This window comes from Chelonia mydas, chromosome 11, assembly GCF_015237465.2.
Source record: "Chelonia mydas isolate rCheMyd1 chromosome 11, rCheMyd1.pri.v2, whole genome shotgun sequence".
Classification (NCBI taxonomy): domain Eukaryota; kingdom Metazoa; phylum Chordata; order Testudines; family Cheloniidae; genus Chelonia; species Chelonia mydas.
In genome coordinates this window covers 35,375,248-35,401,690 of record NC_051251.2, presented here as the reverse complement: position 1 = coordinate 35,401,690, position 26,443 = coordinate 35,375,248, and the positions used below count along the sequence as shown (strand labels likewise).

Sequence of the window (26,443 nt, the reverse complement as noted above, 5' to 3'; positions counted from 1 at the left end):
TCATTTTTGTTGCTCTCCTCTGGTCTTTCTCCAATTTGTCCACATATGTCCCAAATGTGATGCCTAGAACTGGACACAGTACTCCAGTTGAGGCCTTATCAGTGCTAAATAGAGCGGAAGAATTACTTCTCATGTCTTGCTTACAACAATCCTGCTAATACATCCCAGAATGATGTTCACTTCTTTTTGCAACAGAATTACATTGTTGACTGATATTTAATTTGTGATCAACTATAATCCCCAGATTCTTCTCTGCAGTACTCCGTCCTAGGCAGTCATTTCCCATTTTGTACTTGTGCAATTGATTATTCGTTCCTGTGTGTAGTACTTTTGCCCTCATTCTATTTATTGCAGACCATTTCTCCAGTTTGTCAAGATCATTTTGAATTTTAATGCTGTCCTCCAGAGCACTTGCAACCCCTCCCAGCTTGGTATTGTCCACTAACTTGATACATGTATTCTCTATGCCATTATCCAAATCACTTATGAAGATACTGAATAGAACTGGACCCTCTTTAGTGAGGACCGGGTTTGAAGGTGTCCCTTTTAGTCTCTTTAATGTTTCCCAAATGAGGTGTGAAGAGTTTGGATACTTGATAGGTTTCAGAGTAGCAGCCGTGTTAGTCTGTATCCGCAAAAAGAAAAGGAGTATTTGTTTGTCTCTAAGGTGCCACAAGTACTCCTTTTCTTTTTGTGGATACTTGATTTACATTTTAGTATTCTAGGTACTTCAAAGCTCAAGTTATTTGTCTGATGGCAAATTAGGAAATGAAATGGTACAAATTACCTTTTCTGGAAGCTGGCTACCGTATGTGGGTTTAATCAAACACAGGCTAAATAGTTTAAAAAGCATTTTTGCATGAAATCATTTTAGTCAGATACCAGTCCTTCTTAACAGAAAACTTGCTTTAATAACAGAGGTATGTTGTTCTCATATTCTATCCCCTTAGCCATAATCCTTCTTAGTAAAATCTTAGCCAATAACTGTCCTCTGTTAGCTGTTATAAATCTGTAAATGGCAACAAAGTGGTTTCATGAACTACTGTAAAATATTTAGTACTAACAGTTTGTCTATTCAAGTCATCAGAATTTTAATGCACAAGTATTCTTTTGTTCTTGTTTTGGCAAGTTCGTTTCTTTATTAAAACACTTTTCATTTCTCTATGGGCTTATTTAGTGTGGTAGGGTTTCCATGTTAAAGTGCTCTTAAGAAAGCCATAAACAAAGTATGGAAGCTCTGTTCAAGATTGTACTGTATTCTTACACTTAATAAGTTGTGGGTAGAATGAATGGTGTTTTTCACCTAAAAAGCCCTAAATGGTTTGTGATCTAGTTATCTGAGAGGTGACCATATTCCCTATTTCATGCTGCTGGAGTTGACCATGGCAGAAGCATTTGAGAGAGTGCTACCTTATTATAAATGGAGTTGCATTCAACCTTTTGGGCACACTCCAAAGCCTGCCTTTCCCCTCAGACTTTTGGGGAGGAGGAGGAGGGTTCGTGAAATGGGATATAAAGGAGACACGAGAGTTATTATTTAAGCATTACTTAATAGGCTTGTGGTAATATTATGACGTTTCAGTAATTGTTAGAGCACAATTACTTAAGTTGAGTGCTCTCCCTTCATTTTATATGAAGTACCTAGAATATGAGTTGGCATCACTAAAATACGAATAAATAATAAACTACTTACTTCTGGACTTGTTGAAGTTCCCAGAGTCAGCTGAATTAGTTCTGTTCATAGTTTTCCTGTCTACACTTTGCTAAATAAAAGGAAAAAATCCTGAAATTGGGCAAGTAATATAAAGGTGATGGAGAAAATAGTTTTTATGTTACATATTAAATCTTTGTTACACAGTTTTGAGAGCTTTACCAGAAAAGTGTGTAAACATAAGAACTGACATACTGGGTTAGACCAGTGGTCCTTTTATCTTAGTATCCTGTCTCTGGTCAGTACCAGAGCTTCAAGGACACTCTTCAGAACAGGGCAATTTTGGAGCGATCCAGAACTTCTTCCTCTTCTGGCAGTCAGAGATTTAGGGTCACCCCGAGCATGGGGCCATATCTCTGACCATCTTGGCTAATAGCCCTGATGGACTTATTCTCCATGAACTTTTCTGATTCTGTTTTGAACCCTGTTATACTTTTGGCTATCACAACATACCACGGTGATGAATTAGACTAATTTCATGATTAAACAATAAGGAAACTTTGGCTTTGTGCACTTCCTCAGGCTGTTAACCTAGCCTGTAATTAATCCCCAGGAAATTCCAGACCCAAAAGGTTTCATTATTACTATACTAAATTGTGAAAAATATAAAAGCCTTAAAAAAAAATTAACAAGCATTCCAAAGTAGCCATTGATAGTTTATTTTTAAATTGTGTCAGTGGGAAAAATAAAAAATATATGATCCTTTCTGCACCATATTAATCTGTATAAACCCAGTGGAATTTTAGAGGCTAATTCCCAGTCCTGCTGTGGTATTGATTACTGTTCTTTAACTGCCAGACAACTATGTATCGTGGCACCGATATACTGTGAAAGTACATCTATATCCACAGCAGACTGGACACCATTAAATTAGGCTTGAATAAAGACTGGGAGTGGATGGGTCATTACACAAAGTAAAAACTATTTCACCATGCTAATTTTTCCCCCCTACTGTTACTCATACCTTCTTGTCAACTGTTTGAAATGGGCCATCCTGATTATCACTACAGAAGTTTTTTTTTCTCCTGCTGATAATAGCCCACCTTAATTAATTGGTCTTGTTACAGTTGGTATGGCTATACCCATTTTTTCATGTTCTTTGTGTGTATATATCTTCCTACTGTATTTTCCACTGCATGCATTCAATGAAGTGGGTTTTAGCCCATGAAAGCTTATGCCCAAATAAATTTGTTAGTCTCTAAGGTGCCGCAAGTACTTCTCGTTTTTTTTTAAGAGATCAGGTCATCTAAGCAGGGCGGCGGGGGGTAGGAGGGAAAGGAAAGAGTAATGTAGGGTGTGAAAGTGAGGATAAGAAGCTCTATGAGGAGAAGAGGAGCCACGGAAGTGATTCATAGACAGGGTGATAGGGGCAGAGTAAGGCAGGAAGGCAAACTAGTTGCATTTTTTTACAATGTTTATCCACTGCTGTTTGCGGCAGGGACTGCCTTTTTCTTCTGTTTGTATAGAACCTAGCATAATGGAGTTCTCGTCCATGACTAGGGCTTCTAGACATGATGGAAATACAAATAATAAACTACAATTATGATGGCTGTGCATAACATAAGCACACCCTCAAGAACTCAGAGTAGTCTCTAATGCTGCCACACTAATTTGGATTAAAGTGGAGAACTCTCACAATACAGCATCTCCATTGTTGATGGCTTGCACTGTCCTTTTCATTTCCACATAGTGCTGAATTAAGTGTGCCATGACTACTAAGATATGATACTACCCCAGTTCAAAAACTGTAATTGGCTAATTGAGGAAATTTGAGCTTTAAGAACATTTTTACAGACTTAGCTTAGTATAAACAAGGTGTTGTGGAAATATTTTTAAGCAAATATAATTTGATAGGGAAAAAAATCCCCAAAAGATATGGTTTAGGATGGGGAAGAGCACAGCTGGACAACTCATAATCAGACGAAGTTAAATGCAAATAGAAGGAAGGCTACCCTCATCTCTGAGAAATATAAGTAATCGGTCTGCTTCCAATCCATTTGGAGAGTTCATATCCATATTCTCCTCTGGAATAATTTTTTTTTTTTTTTTTGGTGGAGCAAAGTAAATGACTGGAGATTTGAATATGTTGATACACCAAAAGTCAGATATAGTCCCACTAGGTATAAAGCCACTGAAGAAATGCTTATGTTTCAAAGGTGTTTCTTTATATACACAACGGCTTTTCCAGTCACCCACTTAATAATTCAGGAATTTAATCTGGAAAAATGCCCATCCTTGCCCTGTTTAATCCAGGTTTCCTGCTATTCTTGCTGCATTAAAACTTGAATTTCTCATGGGTGTCATTTAAACAAAAACAATCAAAACTCTTCTAGGTTAGATGAAAAGGCTGATATTTTTAAGACATTCTCCTTGGTGCAACAATAGAGACGCCATATGGTTCAAAGCCTCCAATGTGCAGGATTCCCTATCAGGGATTCCAACAAGTAGCAAATTAGTAATTATGACATCTTTTCTTGTACAGACATAACTGAGGAGAGCACTGTTCTGACCTTAAATGAGGTCCAGTAGCATGTTTGTGCCTTGCACAACTACTTTCCAAGCCAGTCACTTGTTAGTGGCAGTCAATGAGTCCTAGGACATTAGAGCCTTTGATTGAGCAAGATAAGGCTTCCACTTACTGGGATCATCAAAGTATCTCTGTCTGTTTCTCATTTTAATCTGTGAAGCAGTTTTCCAACATAGTAGAGCCATGCTCCTTGGCCTCAGAACTGAGATTTACAAAGAGATCTCTTCGGAAAATGTCTTTTTCCTTAATGGCACTATACTGTTCAAATCGTTATTAGCTTGATTTTTTTTTTTAAACTAGCAGAAATAAGACTAAATCAAGTGTCTTATGACTGACTTAATGAATCTCACCTAGTTTACCCCTTGTTGATGACACTAGTCAATAATGTTGACTAATTGATGTTTTTATTTTTAGACAAAACCTTTTGCATATAGAAGTGCCAAGATTAGGAGTTGAATTGGAACACTTTGTGGAAGCTGAAAGCAGGTTAAAAATACTTAATCCTAAACAACTGTATCCCTCCTTTCAACCCAAACCCTCCCGCATCCACCCCCCCCAAAAAAAAACAAATAAAAAAACCTTCATTGTCATTTTCCCTAATTTTTTCTTTGTTGGTTGTTCCACCCACCCCTTTTTTTAAAGCTTGGCTTTTGCTCCATACTAAGTCAGTTACCTTGTGCCTTCCATATGATTCCTCAAAAAGAAAAGGAGTACTGACACTTCCAGAGGCTGGGTCTGGTTGTTAGAAAGGCAGCACTTTCTGTGGTGGAGGAGATTTCCTTGGCTGTATCTTTCCTCTGATTTTTACCATCTATTTTATTTCTTTTCTCTTCCCCCTGACCTTATTTTTTTGTTCTACGCTTGTGTCTGTCTTCCTTCCCAGTTGTCTTCTGTTTCCTTTTTCATTATTTTAATTGGGGTTCTCTGGAGTAACTATAGGTGCAGTCCTTGAGGTTGGAACTTGGGAATTGGGCATGTATGTTGCCTGGGCAGCTCTGAGAACATCTCAGCACACACTATTTACATCCTGTTTTTCATATTAAGAATTTTCTTGCAAAGCATAGCAAAAAGTATTTTTTGAAAATAAATATCGTATGGTGTATATAGAATAGGAATTTTATGTTTCATAATGGTGACATTAGAAAAATATATCTTAAGACATGCCTAAAAAGCATATTTGTACAAATATGAAAACTGTTGAATTCCTTTCTTGGGTATTTACTAGAGATATTAAGTGCCTGGCACTTATATGGTCTTTGTGTTTGTAAAACTCATGAAAAACAGCAGTCAGTCTTGTTTAAAGTTAAACAATGATTGTCAGAAGGGGTGATTTAAAAAATTTTTTTTCCTGCCAATTAGTTTGACTTTTTACAAAGAATATATTATAATACTAAAATAATAATTTTAACTTTTCTAGTGCACTGCTTCTTTTGACTATATGATTTATAAAGCAATCTTCTACATTATAACAATAGGTGTTGTTAGCGTGAATTCCAAGAATTGAAAACAGAGAATGTTGTATTTGCTTATTAAAGATATGTCCAGAACAAAATCTTCAACACTCTGTTTTCATTTGTACTCTGAATCCTGGGCATTTAGAGTGTGTGTATGTGTGCCTCTGCCCATGAACCACTCTGGCAGCTGAGATCATCTGAAACACTTCTGTTAGCAGTTCCTAGATTTGAATATCTGTGGCTGGGTGGCAGATTGTCTGCAAGGGAGAATCCTGACTCTGAAATTCACTTTCCCGATTGGTCCAGTGGAGCCTGACCTTAACCTTCAAAGCACAGTGTAAAACCCATTTGTTCACTCTGACTTTTGCTTGAGGTGGGTTAACTGTGATGAAAGCTTGTGTTTAGGATTGCTCAGGTAATGGCTTAGGGATGTTACCCATAAGTGAGTAACCTCCCCAGCTGTTACCGGAGCAACCCTCAATACAATTAGCCACCAGAGTGCTTTGGAGGTTGTGTCTTATCTTTTCTTATGGCAGGAGGTAATTATGAATTTGGGGAGTGTCCTCTGTTGGAGCCAATTTTGGCAGAGGGATGTTAAATTTTTTAATTGGTTTTGTTTATTAGATAATGGGCTCAAGCTTTTATAAATCGCACTATAAATAGCTAAATCACAAGCACTGCAAGCCTTTCCTGCAAATCTTTAGAATGGAAATTAATTTGTGTGTGTGTTTGTGTGATAAAAGTATTTATTAGCTAGTTTAGAGAACATTTTTGGGCTACACAACATGATTACTTAGTTACTAACCAGTAATTTCTGCTGTGATTAAATGACCAAATGGGATGTAAAATGTGCTATTTTGCTCTTGCCGTCCAAGAATTCACACCTGCTTGCTAAAATCACCTGCAGTTGTACTACTTGTGTATAAGCGGGGTGGGTGGTTTCTTATAGAGCAGCGGTTCCCAATCTGGGGCTCGCAAAATGTTACAAGGGGTTTTAGGGGAAAAAATTCCCTTATGTTAGACAGAGCTGTCCCTAGGGACCCCGGGCAGCATGGGGCCAGCAACCTGGAGCCCCTGGACTTCCAAGAGCTAAAGCAGCTCAAAGCAAGCTGAGGAGATTTAAACTTCAAGACTCCTTATAAGAAATGGAAAGGGAGATAGATATTTTTTGCTTTTTTAAAATTAAATAGGCAGCTAGTGTTGTTTTTAACATTATGAAGAACAAGTTTAAGCTTTGTTGTAACGTGCATTGTTTGCCTGGACTGCTCAAGACCTGAATGCTTGAGTAGGAGGAACTCTTTGAGTTGGCTTCTTAAATACGTTCATGCTGTTTCATATCTGATACTCCTTGATGAAATGTAGGAGCCTTGTCTTATAACAGGCTTATTCAAAGTGATACAAGCTATGAAAGTGAGATCTTGGAAGAGTGTTGCTGTTTTCATAATGTAATAAAAATACTTTAGTGACAAATAATAAATAATACATAGTGTGTAATAAGATGTCATAAAAACAAATTTTCTATTTCCAAGATCACTGCTTTTATAATTTATACTCAAGTGAAGGAGAAAATCCCTGGAAATATTCATTTTTAGGAAGGGGTTCGCAAGACTTGACATTTTAGTGAAAAGGGTTCACAGGTTGTTAAAGTTTGAGAACCACTGTCGTAGAGCAAGGAGAGAGGGAAAGTAAGTATGGAAGGGGGAGATAGATGGTCTCATTTCTGAAGGTTCCCATTAATAATATCCTTTGTTACGACTGTATTGTAAATGGTATCAGGTTTGGAAAGCTGGGCTGAGTTTTCCTCCTTAAGTTCCAAAGCTACAGAAGACCTAACAGAGCTACTTAATCATCTTTCCTGTATTGGCTGAAGCAGATATGTCAGGATTAAAGACTATACAGATCTGTAGATGTGCTATGTAGGTTGTTTGGTCAGGTGGTGAGATTTATAAATAGGTAGGTTTAATGATGTCATTAGGGAAGAACTGGCACTACACTGAACTCAATATGCATACTCTGCCTATCTTGCCTCCTCCTATGTATCCTTTTGAAAGAAATTCACTTGATTTAAGTGATGAAGAAAAAATTGTGACTTATTGGAGGTAAGGAAAGCAGCAGTTTAATCAGTTTGTAAAATATGTTCAAGTTTTTAAGTTAAATAAGTAGAATAGTGTATGCATTGCTTGAAAACTATTACGTATGTTGAGTGTCATATCAACAGTGTTCTCATTTAGTACATACAGATTAAACTTTATCCATGTATTCCTCTCTGCCTGGTTAACTGAGAGGTCTAGACACACTGGGTGAGTTAATGTGTCACGTGTCTGGTAAGAATAAGAGTGGAGTGTCAGTGTTCTTGCTACGTGTCCTTGCTTATTGGGGTGTAAGTCTTCCTTGTAACACTACTTGGAACAAATTATGCCCATAGTTACACACCTGCAACAACATTTTGTCAATGGTATTGTACAAGTATGATAGAAAGCAGAATTTGGCTGTTGGAGTTTTATTATATATTGTCCCACAATTTAAAAATAATAATATACAAGAAACTGAAAAACATATTAACGGCTGACTTAAAGCAAAAAAAATTACATTTTCTGAAGTTACCTTTTAGTTTTTATATCTGTAGTATAGTCTGAATTTGTTTTAGGCACTACTCTTTTAGAACCCAGTCCTGCAAGTACAGTTTCATGGGTGGACCCCTACTGACTTCAGTGAGACTCTGAGTAGGTGCATGAGTTTGTCCACATATTGCAGGATTGAGGCCTGATTTCCTTTAATGTGAATCTAGCTGCCATTTGTCTATAGTTACATTGCTTAGAGCTAAAATCTATTTTAAAAAAAAACAAAACCAAAGCTACTCAACTTGTTCAGCATAGTATATTTTAAAATCAGAATAGCTTGAGCATTTAAAAAAAAATCCTCCACGCTACTCATAGCGAATTAATGGCTTATGGATTAATTTTTTTATGAAATGTTTTAAACCGGTTAGGATTACTAAAATGTGCTTTATAACTTCGTTTTTTCTCAGCCAAGTTTTCAAATAGACGTTGTTAGTCTCTGTTCAAACCTCTGAAATTGGACTCTTTTAAAAAAACTTATTGCATACATAAACAAGACTGTTAATTATAAATAAATGCTGATAAACTTTCATATTGAGTGTGTATACTACTGCTACTTTATGTAATATTTTAATTCTAGATACAGATTTGTACATCTTTAGCAGTTCAAGTTTGTTGTAATTTTCAAGGCACTGCAAATTGGCATCAGTTTATCAGCTTCTGTAATACTAGACTGAAGAGTCTCATAGTATCAGAAAAATGACTTGAAATGTATAGAAACACCCAAGAATTGTTTCTGAACAAAGGTTGATTCTCCAAATTATTTGGATGTAGAGTTTATTTGAATTGTATTGGGACGTTATTTCTAGGTTGACCCAAGGGATAGTTTGCTTTCAGTATGTTGCAAGTGTATATTATAAACTGCGTACTTCTTTTGTGGATGATGATTATGCAAACAGATATGGATAACTCAATGTCAGAATCGTGAAAGATGTTATACTGTTTACATTTAGATTTTAAGTAGTTATATTTGTAATATTCCATGTAAAATTACATACCTTTAGGTTTAATTGGGTTATATTTAAAGATTACACTCTAAATTGAATAGAATATAGCTGATGTGATATCTTATTGATTTACTTTTCTTGCTATCTCTGTTTACAGGGATATAGTCAAGGATTTTAGGACAAACCTTTCCTGGGCCTTCAGCTGCAGGCGTGTGATAGGTGCATGTATGATAGGAGTATGTAGTTTCACTTTTTTTGGACTTGAGTTCCGACCTTGGTTCAGGCAACAAAGAGAGAATTCAAAGAATCTTGCTCATGCAAGCAAATTCCTTGTAAAATTGAGTATGTTGCCTACATACAATTATAAAGTAAAAGCAAAGTGGTGAAAAATGTTAGGTCACAGAATCAATGCCGTTCTTCTCCACTATCTTAGGAGTGTGCCTATCATATGGTAGAAATCAATGTGCCTTTGTAAAAAAATAAATGAATCCTCCTTTTATGGCTGTAATACCCATTTTTAACCCAGCAATATTTAGAAGGAAATGGTCAGTTTACAAATCATATTTTTATAAAACTTTTGCCATGCGTATGACTAACACCTTAGTTTATTAAAACTAGAAAGTATTTTGAATACTGGAAGTAAACTGAATGTATATACTATTTGTTTACTTTTTGCATATCACTAAATATAGACAATTCAATTGAATTGTCAAGTGTGTTTCCAATATTTAGATTGCTAACAGTGTGGGAACATGCTTATTTTTAATATTTCCATTGGATTTCTTGTTTTATTTAATTCATAGACACCTTTCCATTGTCCTTTAGATTTTGTGAATGCTTATTTTTGTGTTTTTAAAAAAAATCTTTGGGCTATGTTTAAGCTAGCTCATCCTTTTCAGTATTCATCAGGATAGTTTAGAAGAGTTCCAGTAAATTTCTCAGGGTAGTATATTGCCAATTTTAAAAGTGCTTAAAAGTTAACCTCCCCAGTCTTTGCTTCTCTCTTTCCTTCCCTCAGAGAAAAATAATAATGTTATCAATTAACTATTAGATTGAGATTGTCTTTTAAATTATATCTTCTCTTTCTTCCTAAGAGAACGGGGGTGGGGGTTGGGGAGCTTATGATGATAGGTGTAAGAAGACAGTAGCATCAAAGTGGAAGCTGCTGCTGACAGGTTCCCAACCATGGGATAGGGATCTTGCTGTGTTTGAAGAGAATCCTCTCCACTTCCCTGCTTGTCTGCTTCAAGAATCCAGCAAGCCAGCATGAGTTCTTTCAGGAGGGATTAGGCAGACAAGGTAGATGCTGAGTGCTGGTACCGCCTGTGCTCTAAGCCTGTCTGAAGAAAGGTACCCTCTTCTCCCCAACAAGGAGTTTTGGGGCAGGCCTTGTCTCTTTTTGCATTTGCGGCCAGGAGTGGCCAACCTAAAAGTGAGTCAGTTCAAGTGGTACAAGGGGAGGGAGGTGTTTGCTGTTAGGAATGGCAGAAGTGGACCTGAAAACTACTGGTTAGCCTTATGTAACAAAGGGCTGGGATCAGAGTTTGCATTATTCCCAACTCCTTCCCTTCCCCACCCAGTGCTACCAGGTAACCAAGAGCAATCATGGGCTTCCACACCAGCACCAGCGATACCCTCTTACCCTTTCCAGACCTGATGTTGGTGAATATCCCACTGTCTCATAACTTCTAAGATAAGAAGAGGGTTCCCCAGATTTTGGGGAAGTGAGGGTTCTTGACAAGTGCTCACTTAACTGGCCAGGTGACAATGGTTGCTCCACCGATCCGCTGCTTGGAACAATGCTGAGCTACTGGACCTGATCAGGGGAGAGGAGGCTGTGGAGGGACCTAGCATGCCCTGCGATCATGCCCCCCCTTCCCACAAGACCTATCCTCAAAATGGAGAGAGCTGCACTGTGGGATAGCTGCCCTCAGTGCGCTGCTCTTACGATGGAAGTGCTGCAAGTGTGAACACGATCTGACACCTGTGGAAGTAAGTGAGTACACAAACCAACGCTTTTCTTTTACTGGTTCCCTATCACGGGTGTAACTGACAGAGCAAAAACTTTGCAAGTGTAGACATAGCCATAGATTGTGGCTAAAAGCAACAGTTAGCCTCAGCATGAATCTTGACATTTTTCCTTTGAGACTGATGCATTAGTATAGGAAGTATTTGAGTTTCTGCCATTGTGAAACAGTAGCACACTTAGTAGGGATGATGAGTGCCCAGGCTGTTCAGTAAAACTTTATTTACAGCATACAATGGAGAAATCAGTTCTCCTGATCAGTTTCTGTCCCTTCACTCTTCTTGGAGTTTTTTTGGTTTATGTTTTTAGCCTTGTTTTCTTTTTGTTTGTATAGTTTTTATCTCATTCCTCGTCTTTGACCTACCTTTTGGTTTTCTTTCACTGCCTCCGCCTGTTTACTTGTCACTCTTCCCATTTAGTCTTTCTTACCTCATCCCTTTCTCAAGTCTTCTCTGAATAGTGTGTTTAACATTATTTGTCTCTCAGGGCTTGTCTACATACAAAATTAAGTTGACTTTATCTAATTCGACCTTGAGCTTCCAAATTAATTAAGTTGATGGTGCGTGGCCACACCATGCTCATTGTCTCGATGGCGTGCATCCTCACTAGCAGTGCCTGCATCGATGCACAAAGCAGTGCATCATGGGTATCTATCCCAAAGTGCAACTTGCTGCAGTGTGTTTTGGGAGGTTTGTGCAATGCCTCATGGGACCGGAACATTGTGTTGGCATCCCATGATGCACTCTGCTCCCTCCCTCATATCAACGGCAAACAACCTAGTGGTTTTTGCGCCTTAAAACCGCCACACGTATGTCATAACCCCAGAAGCATGCAGCCTGCTCAGCTGTGCACTCTTGCTGTGAGCATCTCAAACACCTTGCGTCTTCTCCTGCAGTATTTCCAGAGCTGAAGTAGGGCCCTCCGCACGGAACATAGCAATATCCGGCAAGCAGCCCTGCTGCAAGCCATTGAAAAAAACAATTCACAATTGCTGCTGGCAGTCACAGAGCAGCTGCACTCTGAGTGCCGTTTCTGGTCCTGTGAAACAAGCACTGACTGGTGGGACTGCATCATTTTGCAGGTATGGGATGATGAGCAGTGGCTGCAGAACTTTCGAATGCGGAAGGCCACCTTCCAGGAACTTTGTGCAGAGCTTCCCCCTGCCCTGCAGTTCAGCAACACAAAAATGAGAGCTGCTCTGACAGTGGAGAGGCGAGTGGCGATCACTATTTGGAAACTTGCAATGCCAGACAGTTACCAGTCAGTGGGGTATCAATTTGGAGTAGGTAAATTAACCGTGGGAGCTGCTGTGCTCCAAATATGCAGGGCCATTAATCGACTTCTGCTATGAAGGATAGTGAGTCTGGGAAATGTGCAGGACGTAGTGGATGGTTTTGCCCTGATGGGGTTCCCTAATTGGGGTGGGGCGATAGATGGCACCTATATTCTCATCTTGGCACCAGACTACCTTGCCAAAGAGTATATAAACCGAAAGAGATACTTTTTAATGGTGTTGCAAGCGTTGGTGGATCACAGGGGGGTGTTTCACAGACATCAACGTAGGATGATCGGGAAAGGTTCATGAGGCACGTATCTTTAGGAATTTGAGTCTGTTAAAAAAGCTGCAATCCGGGACAGAAGAAAGTCTGGGACTTTCTTTCCAGACCACAAAATGAACACTGATGACGTTGAGATGCCTATAGTTATCCCGGGGGGACCCAGCCTACCCCTTGCTCCCATGGCTCATGAAGCCATTAAGTTTCAATATTGTCATGAAAAGTAAAGCACTGCTGGAAGATGTAATGCTTTTTGCAGCACAATGCGCATGTATCTAGTACAATACAGTTCCACGTGTACAGCAGCATATGGCTTTGTTGAGTTTAGCTGATGTCTTCCAACATCTCCTTGTTGTGATGAAAAACAATATTTTGGACCGCCAATGATCATTATTTCTCCCTCGCTACCAGTATGCTAGAAAGTGAGTATTGTATAATGGTAGTCAGTTTGGGAGCTAATAGCCTTACTGCGTGTTAGTCTGTATGAACTGTGAAAATTAAATGCATACTTAACTTTAGCTAAGAGCTAACTATCTAACAGCATCTTCAAGCCCAGCATTGGAAATATAATAATTCCATATTTTTATAGAACAAAGCAGATATCAGTTGTCCAGTTAAGATGGACAATCAGGTTTAAGTGTATTAAAAAGGAATGCAGCATTTGTGATGTGTTCAGTAGTGAGAAGAGTGTTAAATACTTTTGATACAAAAAGACATTTCATGAGCATTTCAACTTTTAATTCCAACATGTGATCTAATGCAGAGTAGCTTGTCAACATCTGTGTACTTGCCCTGCCAAGAAGAGCCATGTGTTCCAAATTTCCCATTCCAGAAAAAAAATATTCTCTGTGGTGGTAACAAATTCATATGATGTTGTGTTACAAATGCTACTGTTCTTTTTTGAGTGATTGCTCATATTGATTCCAATTAGGTGTGTGCATGCCGTTGGAAAGTTTTTCCCCTAGCAGCACCCAGCAGATTGGCTGTGGAGCCCCCTGGAGCGGTGCCTTTATGGCGCTCAATATATGACCCTGCCGACCCAGTGCCTCCTCAGTTCCTTCTTACCGCCAGTGACAGTCATTGGAACTGTGGCGTCTTGCTTTGCAAGCTCTACACGTTTCCCTAGCTTCTGATTCGGACTGTTTGTATTTTGTAGTTGATTAGTTCTTAGTTGGTTCTTAGTTATTGTAGTTCTAGTTCGTTAGTGACTTAGCTGTTGGGCTGGGGGGTTTACCCTCCACCCCGACTGTGTTCTCCCTGGGGGACTTACATGCCTGAGTCCCAGGGGTTCAAGCCCTGCAAGAAGCCCGTGCCAACAGGTGACCCTCATGACACTTGTTTAAAGTTGTCATAAATATAAAGGGAAGGGTAAACACCTTTAAAATCCCTCCTGGCCAGAGGAAAAATCCTTTCACCTGTAAAGGGTTAAGAAGCTAGGATAACCTCGCTGGAATGACCAGGATGACCAATGAGGAGACAAATTACTTTCAAAAGCTGGGAGGAGGGAGAAAAAACAAAGGGTCTGTGTCTGTCTGTGTGATGCTTTTGCCAGGGACAGAATGGGAATGGAGTCTTAGAATTTAGTAAGTAATCTAGCTAGATATGCATTAGATTATGATTTCTTTAAATGGCTGAGAAAATAAGCTGTGCTGAATAGAATGGATATTCCTGTCTGTGTCTCTTTTTGTAACTTAAGGTTTTGCCTAGAGGGATTCTCTGTTTTGAATCTAATTACCCTGTAAGGTATTTACCATCCTGATTTTACAGGAGTGATTCCTTTTTTTTTCACTGTTTCTTCCATTAAAATTCTTCTTTTCAAGAACTGAATGCTTTTTTCATTGTTCTTAAGATCCAAGGGTTTGGGTCTGTGGTCACCTATGCAAATTGGTGAGGATTTTTACCAAACCTTCCCCAGGAAGTGGGGTGCAAGGGTTGGGAGGATTTTGGGGGGAAAGACATTTCCAAACAACGCTTTCCGAATAAAATAAACTCGGATAAACATTTGGTGGTGGCAGTGGAAGTCCAAGGGCAAAGGGTAAAATAGTTTGTACCTTGGGGAAGTTTTAACCTAAGCTGGTAAAAGTAAGCTTAGGAGGTTTTCATGCAGGTCCCCACATCTGCACCCTAGAGTTCAGAGTGGGGAAGAAACCTTGACAAAAGTGTCTGGGGGAAGCACATCAGTCAGAAAAGTGCAGGATTGGTAAGGGCTTCGTCCCCGAACCAAGGAGGAGCGGTACTTTAGATTGAAGCAGCTCCTTATGGAGGTGGCACTTAGACTACAACCCATATCTGCATCGCAGGACCCAGCTCTGAGTTCGTTGGTGCACAATGCCTTGGTGCCAGTGGTGGAGGTGGCACTGTGGAATGACTCTGATAGAGACCTGTGGCACCATCGCTCCCCGGCACTGAAGACAGCGGGACTGGCCTTGCACCGATCCCATTCACCGGTGTAGAAGCGACACTGGAAGCAAGGGAGGAGTGGTTCCCCTACTTCAGGACCCACCCCATCAGAGCCAGCCAATGAGGCGTGTCCCACGGAGGAGCCCCCCGAGCCAAAACTTTTGGAGCCTGCACCATTGACTTTGGCCCCGCAAGGGAGACCGTTGAGTCCAGTGCACTTGGACTCCCTGGGTCCGGTGGTGGAGGAGGTAGAACTGCCTTCTGCCCCAGACACCTTTTGAGGCTGCCAGGGACCTCATTGCAATGATGGCACCGAGGTCCCCGGCCCTTCCTATTACCTCCGATACCACCACCGTCCCGGGGAAAGCCAGCAATACCTGCCCTCCGACGGCACTGCTCGGGGTCCCGGCACTAGTCGCACTCGCGGCACAGGTCTGACTCGCAGCACCCACCAGCAGGCAATCCTGAGCAGGTACAGTTTTAATTCCTGGAACTCAATGCTGAAGTTTAGGGAGCTGGTACCAGCAGAGTCCAAGGAGGAGTTTCAGGCAGTTGTCAAGGAGGGTCAGGCAGTGGCACGGACTTCTTTACTGGCCTCACTGGACACTGCGGACTCGGCAGTGCGTACCTTGTCCTCAGGGATAGCTATGTGGCATAGTTCATGGTTGCAGACCTTGGGGATCCCGCCTGAGGTTCAGCAAACTGCAGGACATACCCTTTGATGGGGTGGGCCTGTTTGCCAAACCGACTGACTCCAGGCTGCATAGCCTCAAAGATTCTAGGGCGACAATGAAATCTTTGGGTATGCATATCCCGGCAACCCAATGAAAGCCCTTTAAGCCCCAACCGCTGCAACAGCGGTCGTATCCTCCTCGGCCGAGGCAAGATATTTACAGGTGCAGGGGTAGGAATGACATGGCCAGGGCCCGACTAAGCCTTCGTTGGGCTCAAAACAGACATTTTGACGGTGCATTTGAGAACGGAGCACCTGTCTCAATGCTAGATCCTTCCCCGTGTTTTTGAACTGTCTATCCCACTTCTGCCAGGCGTGGTCTCAAATAACATTGGACCACTGGGTTCTTCGCATGGTGGAAGTGGGATAGTCTCTCCAATTCTGCTCCTACCCTCCCATCCTGCTTCCTCGTCCCTCTTGAGGGACCCTTCTCATAAGCAACTCCTCATCCAGGAGGTGCAGGTGCTCCTTGCCATAGGAGCGGTGTCGGAGGTTCCTCAGGAACTAAGGGTCAAGGGATTCTGTTCCTGATATTTCCTAATCCCTAAAGCAAAGGGGGTGGGGGTCTCAGACCCATTCTAGACCTGCAAGGACTCAAGAAGTTCATGGTAAAGAGGGAGACCATGTGGAACTTCAGCAATACAATTATCCCTTCTCTGGATCGGGAGACTGGTTCGCTGCCCTCGACATGAAAGATGCGTATTTTCACATAGCAATTTGCCCTGCACACAGACGTGTTTTTTAAGGTTCGTGATTGAGCAAAAACAGTATCGGTTCACGGTCCTTCCCTTTGGACTATCGACAGCCCCATGAGTGTTCACCAAGTGCATGTCAGTGGTAGCAGCCTTCCTCAGAAGGAGACAGGTGGAGTCTGGTCACATCCACATTTGAGAGACTGTCTCCTCCTCAATGTGAACAAGTCAACCTTGTCACCAACCCAGAGAATAGAGTTTATTGGAGCAGTGTTGTACTCTGTCTAGGCAAGAGCACGTCTGGCGGAGTTCTGATTCCAAGCTATGACCAGCATCATTCGATGCATAATAGAGTACCCAACTATTACAGCGAGGAATTGCCTCAGTCTCCTCGGTCACATGGCTGCCTGCATGTACATGGTCTGGCATGCCAGGCTGATGCTCAGGCCTCTACAGATGTGTCTCACTTCGACATACTGCCCAGGGCGCAACAACCTGGGTTTAGTGGTCATGGTGCCACAGAAGGTACTAGAGTCATTCCAGTGGTGGGTCAGTGCTTGAATAGTCTGCGAGGGAGTCCCCTTCAGCAACCCTCAACCTTCCTTGTCTGGGGTGCACATCTGGGAGATCTCTGAACGCAGGGCCTCTGGGCACAGGATGAGCTCTCTTTCCATATCAATATCAAGGAGCTCAGAGCTGTGCAATTTGCTTGCCAGGGTTTTCAGTCTCAACTGCAAGGCCAGTATGTGGTAGTTATGATGGACAACACCACTGCAATGTTTTATATCAACAAGCAGGGTGGAACCCAGTACTCGCCCCTCTGCCAGGAGGCTCTCAAGCTCTGGGAATTCTGTATAGCCCACTCCATTCACCTGGAAGCATCGCATCTGCCAGGAGTCCAGAATGTACTGGTGGACCACCTCAGCAGGTCCCTCCACAACCACAAGTGGTCCATCTGGCCGGACGTCATTCACTCCTTTTTCAGAGGTGGGGGGTTCCCCCAGGTTGACCTATTTGCCACTCGGAGAACAGGAAGTGCCCAGTGTTTTGCTCCTTCCAGAAAAGCAGCCCAGGCTCAATCACAGATGCATTCCTGCTACCCTGGGGAGGCCATCTGCTCTATGCCTTTCCCCCAGTCCCTCTCATGCACAAGGTCCTGCTCAAGGTCCGCAGTGATGGGGCGGAAATAATTCTCATGCCACCAGCATGGCCTCTTCAACACTGGTACACCATGCAGAGAGGCTGCACTCTCTGCATGTTCGGCGAGCACTAGCCTTCTACATCGAGCGCACTAAGCCATTCAGGAAGTCGAACCAGTTGTTCGTAGCAGTGGCAGACCAGATGAAAGGACTCCTGGTCTCATCTTAAAGAATATCTTCCTGGATCATGTCCTGCATCCGCATGTGCTACAAGCTGGCCAAGACACCAGCTCCTGCACTTACAGCACACTCCACAAGGCACAGGCCTCATCGGCGGTGTTCCTGGCCCAGGTCCCGATACAAGAAATCTGCAGGGCAGCAACTTGGTCCTGGGTGCATATGTTCACCTCTCATTCACCAGCATGCCAGAGATGATGTAGCTTTCGGCAGAGCGGTGCTCCAGTCAGCGATTCCATAACTCCAACCCTATCGCCTAGGTAAGGCTTGGGAATCAATCTAATTGGAATCGATGTGAGCAATCACTTGAAAAAAAAAATGGTTATTCACCTTCTCGTAACTGTTGTTCTTCAAGATGTGTTGCTCATATCCCTTCCAAACCCACCCACCTTCCCCTCTGTCGCGGTAACCAGCAAGAAGGAACTGAGGAGGCACCGGGTCAGCAGGGTCATATATTGAGCTCCATGAAGGCGCCACTCCAGGGGGCTCCAGAGCCAAGCCAATGGGTGCTGCCAGGGGAAAAACTTTCCGACGACTGTGCACGTGGTGCGCACACACCTAATTGGAATGGATATGAGCAACACATCTCGAAGAACAACAGTTAAGAGAAGGTGAGTAACCGTTTTTTGTGTGTCACTAACTTGAGAGCTATGTAGTTCTAATTTTGTATTTATTTTATTATTTCTTATTTTGATTTAATAAGAAACATTTAAAGATTTAAAGAAAATATAAAAAAAATAACTTTATGCAGTCTCTCTACACCCTAGTAACATTTCAGTTTAGAATTACAAAATAACACCCACCAGCATCATGCAGTAGAAAAGTCGTGTTCCAGGCCAGACAGAATATTATAGATACCCTTGTGGTGACTTGCTTGGACTAACTTTAGAATCACTTTTATATTTTTATGGCATGCGTTACCAGGTGACACTGTTACACACAATCTTCCAAGTTCTATTTTTTTTTTAAGCATGTAAGCAAATGTTCACTGTTGGAGAGGCATGCTGCGTTGGTGTCAATTTTGGGTTCTGTGTGGTTCTGTGTAAAAGCAGTGGGAGATGGGCAAGCAGCTAGAAAATTTGGTCTCTGATTAGCGTCAATTCTTGAGGCAGAGTTGCTCCCTGGGAACAGGGCATTGGTATTAGGATGAGATTCCTGAAATAAGGGATTGCCTGCATGCTGTTTAATCACCTCTCTTCAAGAACTGGTATATATGTGTAAATAAAATAAGTTAAACTTAGTATATACCCAGATTCCACATCACAGATTTCACCTGGGGAAAGGGAGCCACCAAAGAAGTGGGAAACAACAACAACAAGGAGGGCGGGATGGGGTAGGGGAGAGGAAATGAATAAGACAAAAAGGATTAAAAACAGAGAAAAGGACAAAAGAGTGAAGACAACAGGGGGGTGTGTTTGCCACCAAATGGAATGAATAGGCAGCAGGTTTAAAACAAAGAAAAGGAAGTGTTTCTTCACACAATGCACAGTCAACCATGTAATGCTGACGGGAGAGAGCACTCCCGTTGACATAATAAAACCAGCTCAGTGAGCAGCGGAGCTATGCCAGCGGGAGAGCGTTTCCCGCCGACGTAGCGTTGTGTACATGAGCACTTATGCAGGCAAAACTTATGTTGCTCAGAGGTGTTCTTTTTCACACCCTGAGTGACAAAAGTTTGCCGACATAAGTGCCAATGTAGCCCTGGCCTCAGTTCTATATCTTTCTTCAGCATAAACTGCCATTGTATGAATTGGGTTATGGTTTTATGATGTGGACAAATGTAAACTTTGGGTTAATTCATATTATTAGTGACATCTGATAGCTTTGAGACCAGACCTCCAGCAGTGAAGGCAATTGCATTCGCCTACTTGGTTAGAGAAGTAATATTAACCCATCAATGCTTGTTGAACAAATCTTGCCCTCCTCTTTAGTTTTTAAGGGTTAAAAGCCAACAAGGGCAGTTCTGACCCATTCAGTGCAAGGATCATCCTAGGCATCTTAAAGAAGTAAAAACAGGCCAAAAGAGGGAGAATTGATTTATTCTGCATTGTTAGAACCTGTTTTATTTGATAAAATGTACATATTTACAATTTTTAGTAGTACCACTTTTATTTTTGTCACTAGTTTCTTCTTTTAACCTATATTAAAAACCAGAGTCTCCACCTTAAAAAAAAAAAAAAATAGTGATTCACAAACTGTTTTCTGAAGTTTTCATGTAACCCAGAAATAACCCTGGCATGCTGCCCATGCTGAGCAAAGTTAATTAAGTACCCGTTAGCTCCATGCATTTGAATTTCTCACAGAGGAGTTGTAAACCCAAACTAACAACACTGATTTAAGCTCTGTAACCCTGTATATAAGCAAATTTAATTTTTTTAAAATAAATATATGAATGGAGGAAGGTTCTGAATCTTCATCATGGTTGCTTGATTTGGAAAACTGTAAGTACTACTGATTTGTTTTATAGGGCAGGGGTTCTCAACCTTTTTCTCTCTGAGGCCCCCCTCGACATACTATTAAAAACTCCAGGGCTCGGGTGGGCCGGGGCCTTGGGCATAGGTGTAGTTTGACTTCTATTTTGCGGGCCAGGGGCCAGCAGGGCTTGAGCCACCTAAACATGGAGGGGTCCAGAGAGGGAGTGCCACTTCCACCCTCTGACTCACCTCAGCAGGCCACCCAGCCTGTCTGGGTTGGGGGAGGGGAGGCGCAACCAAAAATTAAAACTCAAGTGTGGGGGGCTTAGCTCAAAAATTCTGAAAATTTTAGGGTGCAGGCAGGGAAGTAGCTCGGTGCAGGTAAGGGGTAGCTGGGGTTGTGTGCACATGGGGTGGCTGTGGGTGCAGGGAGGGGGTAGCTAGGAGCTGTGTGCGGGCAGGGGATAGCTCAGGGTGCAGGGAGGGTATAGCCTCAGGGTATAGGGAGAGGGGTATTAGGGATTGTGCGCTGGGAGGACTCCCCTGCGGTCCCTGTTCCCAGAGGGGTCTGCCAGCCATGGAGCTGGGTCTCCTAACCTGGGCGGCTCTTACTGGCTGCCTCTGTGGGAGCAAAGGGGGCAGGGAGCTGAGGAGCAGCTTCAACCTGGGGCACCAGCAGGAGAAGTGGGAACGCTGCCACTGCGTGCTCCGTGGCACCAGCCAGAGCAGCAGCTGTCCCGCACTGCCTGGCTCTGGCTTCCAGCCTTCAACCTGGCCAGGGGGCGGGGAGAGGTGATTGGGAGGGGGAGGTGTGGAGCTGCCTCCAGGACTGCCGTGCTCTTGCGCTGCAATTTGCGGGAGGGGGGCAATGCCCTCCATGACCCCAACTTTGCCCAGGGGCTCAGGGCTTCTGCCCCACAGGGGCTTCAGCCGCAGGGCCCCACAGCCCCTTGAAAGGGCTCACGGACCCCCGGTTGTGAACTGCCGTAGAGGATGTGAATAGTTAAATTATCCCACTTGGACTTTTGAAGTTCAAAGCTCTTTAAGTACTTTCAGAAACAGACTGATTAGTCATGTGAAATCTTGTCACAATTTAGTAGTTACATAGTCTTGTTTTGCAATGCTACTGTGGACCTTGCTGTTTGTTCTTAAGTGTAAGTAGCTTTGAGCTTCGGTTTCTGCAGGGAAGGTATGTGTTCTATTCTCTGTATGCTAAAGCTTTGTTCTAATTTCGTGCATTGTAGGTCATTGCAAGTAATCAGAGTAATTGACATTTCTTTGGGCTTGCATTAAAAGTAATTTGCTTTCATTTGGGGCATGCAGATACTTAAAACATGTTTCTGTATTGACATTTATTTGTTTTTTGTAGTGAGTGTAACTTCAGCATTCCCTTAACAATTAGATGAAGGATATAAAAGCAAAGAGATTATACAAGTTAATACATGCCTTGAAGTTCTGTACATGAACTTTTCTTAAGCCGTACATTTTTGGGGAAATGTTTCAGGAATATATCCTTTTCCATTGAATATAAAGTTCATACTTTTCCAAATACTTCCCTCATGTTCAGCTCAATGTTTTAAAGTTATGGGAATTTTTTTAATAAGTTGTCAAGCTTCCTGAAGAGTTTCTGTAAATAAAGTATGACTGTTGCATCAAAGGAAGAAAAGTCTACTGCATGCGTCTGGAAATTTTTTTGAATGCCCTAAAGTATTTTGTCACTGAAGACTGATTTCTGGTTGTTCTTTCAAACTGAGATATTACTTCAGGAATTTAAAGTATAATTTTGAGTAATGCCTTCTTGCAGTTTAATCACTCCCTTTTTGAGAATTGAGTTCACAAACCTTTTCCCCTGAAATTTAAACACATTATTTACAAATGATTAAATAATAGGGGTTTCTTTGTCAGGGAAAATTATACTGTTACTGTTTGGTTTTTTTTAAATGTTGTCCTCAAAACCTAGGTTAGCACAAGTAGGTACTCTGTGTACAGATGTGTGTTGCTGGTTTTTTTTCTGTATGTAACTTTTACATTTTTCACTCCTGCTTGTTGTCAAAGAAGTGTGAGTTGCACCATATTGCAACTTAAACTCATACTATGTGCAGCTTACGTCCAGTGGGTAATTTATACCACAATTTATGTCACAGCTGAGTTTGGCACAGAAACTTCAGGCTAACAGTCAGTTAACAGTTTTCTTTTTAAAGGAAAAAGAGTAGCATGATCCTGGTCAGACACAGCAGATGATAAAACATTTTATTCTTACACTGCAAGTTTATTTCCATATTTTATTTCTATTTCTGTGGAGCATATATCACAGCTGGGTTAACTGTAAGGGGAGGAGAAGTGAGAGATGGTGGTCGTGTGATGGCACAATATTGTTGCTGATAGGTCTTGCATGAAATTGTTGTTTTACTAATGCACCAATATAACTAGGCTAGATGTCACATATAACTCACTTCTGCCCCTGCAGGTTTCAAAGCCGAACAAGTAGACAACATAAACTATCAAAAATAACATTTGAATATAACAATTAATAATATGTAGAAAACACTTTTGGTTTTTGCAATTTCATTGCCATTTTTATGAGTCTCATAAAGGTAATGACTGAATACTTTCAAATCCTTAATATTGAAAGACAGAGATGTTTTGGGAAAAGTAGAACTTTCCCAAGACCACCTGCACTGTAGATTTAAGATGTGCATATCATCAACAGAACATAGTTCCTGTGGCACTGTTGTATTACACGATGACTTCTCTATTTCACTAACAGAGTGTAATAAATCTTCTGGGGAATTTTACTATTGCAACATGAGAAAAACACTATTTTCTTCATTTAAAAAAACAAAACAAAAAAAAAATCCAAAAACATACATGTTGCATGATAGAAGGTGGTTTTGTTTTTGTTTTTTATTTACAGTGTGAAAAATCACCATGTAAAACTGAATACAGTTTGGTTTTATTGGATCCTTAGTGTGGGTTAATAATACATTTCTCTCATGATTCACCACCACTAACAACATTTTAACAATCCTTCTGTGAGATATTCAGGCACCTGGCTTGCACAACATGAGGGTGAAAGTAATATAATATTGGTCATTTTCACTCTGATATTCCTGTTGGGCCATAGGGAAAGCATTGTGTTGAGCATAATTATTCACTAACTGAATATTTTGACACTATGTTGTACTATAAAAATGTACTGCTTGTTGTATTTTTTTGTTTACATTTCTGAATTCTTTTTTTATTATTTCAGAAGAAAAGCTAAAACTGAAGCGCCTCTTCCTCCATCTGAAACAAAAAACTTTGAAGTTTCTTCATTTGATGATACAGAACCAACTAATTACACTATGGAACAAAAAGAGAATATAACTGATAAAGACATAGAATTATCTGTGGTCCTTCCAGGGGATGTGATCAAATCTACTACTGTTAATGGCAGGTATGGGATAGAAATTTTTTTTGAGAATGGCATTCAGTTTCTACTGTCTGTGGATACACTTTCCGGACAAACTTACACAGTCCTTAAATCCATACTCAAACTTGCATCTGTGAAGAAAATAAGTTGTTTAATTAGTGCTCTGATACTAATCACTTGTTAATGGGGAAAAATTCAAGTATATAGTTATATATTTCAGTACTCTTCTTCCCTCCCCTCCCATCCCCCCAAAAAAGTGTGTTTTTCCAGACTTACTTATGGCAAGGAGTGTTAAGAACCAAATTAGCAAGAACGGAAGGGGTGAAATAATTTTATAAGTCATTGTGTGTGTTGCGTAAGAAGGCACCCAAGGTAGAGGGAATGTAGCTGCCCATCTCCACAAATGGATTCATTCTTACTTCTAGTTAAATCAATTATTCAAGGGTGAGTAACCTGTTACCTTATTCATATAGGAAGTGATGCCTTCAAGATTTTCTCACCAATCTCATTACTACTTCTAGATTGCAATGAATCCTAGAAACTGTGTCCTAAATGATGATGGGTGCCAAAAAGATTTTGATGCTTTCAAACTCTCTAAATTTTAAAAGAAATAGATGCTTTCTATCCAAGCCTCTGTTATATTAATGTTTTAATTGAATCTCTTGAAGTCAAGCCAATCAGAGAATAGAACATACTGTGACTGCAAGCCAGTAAATTTAAGTGAGGCTTTTCTTTATGTGTACTGAGCCCACTCCAATTCAGAAAGCTCTGAAAACTAGCTGTTGTGGTGGAGTCAGAAATCTTACTATCCTAAAGCAAAGTGGAAAATGTATATAACATCTCAGTTCAACGTGGCAGACTTTACAAGAAAAGATAAATCTGTTGCTTGCATGATTTGCAGCAGGTTAAATGCCAGCTCGTTGCTTTCGCAGTCTGGCAGATGAAATAAAGAACCCACATGTATATTTTGTTCTTCTTTGCTTGCCTTTGTGTTGTCCCTGTGTTTTTGTTTTTAATTATATAACCTAAACTAGTAAGCAGCTGTATCCCTCTCATTACTTAGTAAGCAATTTATCCTTGTATGGCTTGCTCCCTCATGTCTGCAGACTTTCCCCTTCCATAGAAAGGGCAAGCCTTTCACTTACAAGAGTTGTATTTGTCCTTTATTCACTAGGGTCTGTAATTGACAGAGTATCATAGCGCTTTTCTAGGCCCCAGATGATCTTAAAGAGAACTTTGATTTGAGGATAGTGTTTCTGAAAAAGGATACATCTTCTGAAATCATTTACTGAGGTAGTGAGAATGCCAAGATTCTTTGGTAAAGGAATTTTGCTTGTTCTTGCACCTAACTGAACTGTGGCTTGTATAATTTGTCAGTGTTCAGAAAGGTGGCTCCGCAAGTTTATCAGATAAAATATGAGCATACGTGTGTCATTTAAGAACATAAAGTATACTGATTCTTTTGGCAGTTTTGTTATCCCATGAATTAGTGCTTTTAGTGGTGATTTTGCTGCTTAGTATGTGTGATATTTTTTTTTTTTTTTTTTTACTGTTCTTGAAAGTGAGCAGCTGTTAGTGTTTGCTAGACCCATTCATAGTGCAGGGAGATACTGTGCAGGTTTCACCATTCTGCTCTGCAGATACACTTCTAACAACTGTATTTTTCTAGTCTTGGGTCTGTCTTGAGCAGAGATTGCTAATCATGTGTCCAGTTGTATGCTGGCATTGTTAGTTTGTGGACAAATAGCAAGATCTACCTGGTTCTAAATATGTTATAGACAAATTACTTGTCGGTTTTTGTCTTATTCGTTCCTCTGTTTAGACCCAAGAACAGATTTAAAATTCCTGAGCTGAAATCTAGTGTAGTATAGAAATTTAAACTGGGCACAGGAAAGAAAGTAGGGAAGTTATATTTTCTTACAACCAACTGCATTTCTTCACTTTGCCTGAGTGTCAGAATGCCATAGAATGAATCCTCTGTGCAGTTGTCTGTGTTCTGCTGCACCACTTTGCTGAATGTGCAGTTAGGTTGAGCTTAGTGAGTTACAAATGGTTCCAGAAGAGCTGTGCTGAATCTGTGTTCTTTACATCCTTGGTGGATTTTTTTTTTTTTAAATCCGTTTCTGTGTACTTCCAGTCATTTAGGATATTCTTCCTAGTAATTTGTTGCTTTACTCTGTAGTTAGTGAATAACAAGCTTTGCCTGTTTTGCTGCCCTAGTTTTCAAAAACTGTTGTATTTATAATCATTAACAAATTATGTTTTTACCTTAAAAGTATGTTCTTTGTGTGTTTTGGGAGGGGGGAAAGGAGGAGTAAAGTGCAAAAGGATATAGCCTTAAGTAATTAGTCATATGGAAATGAAATAGATTTTTCCCAACCTGGAAGAATTTTGATGACTACTGACACAGTGCTGCCAACTTTCATGATGTTATCTTGAGCCTCATGGTATTTGTTGTTCTGAAAGCCCAAACCCCTGGAGTTAAGTGATTGAGAAGTTTAGCTGTTTTTGTTTTGTTTTGTTTTTAAAATACATTTCTAGTTCTCATTGTTTGGGAGAAAAGCTTGGAAATGTTAC

General features: G+C 40.9%; 1 protein-coding gene across 5 annotated transcripts in view; it reads left to right on the top strand.

Annotated features, from left to right (window-relative positions):
* Nucleotides 1–26,443, top strand: part of COBLL1 (cordon-bleu WH2 repeat protein like 1) — a 123,188-nt gene that overhangs the window by 47,063 nt on the left and 49,682 nt on the right. For 3 of the 5 annotated variants that reach the window (XM_037912529.2, XM_043525393.1, XM_043525395.1), the window contains exon 2: nucleotides 23,705–23,890. In XM_037912529.2, coding sequence (XP_037768457.1) covers nucleotides 23,799–23,890 — 92 coding nt within the window. In that variant the 5' untranslated portion in view covers nucleotides 23,705–23,798. Of the gene's footprint in view, nucleotides 1–21,511; nucleotides 21,644–23,704; nucleotides 23,891–26,443 lie in introns of those variants that run through there. The other 2 variants (XM_043525396.1, XM_043525397.1) reach the window with 2 other exon arrangements.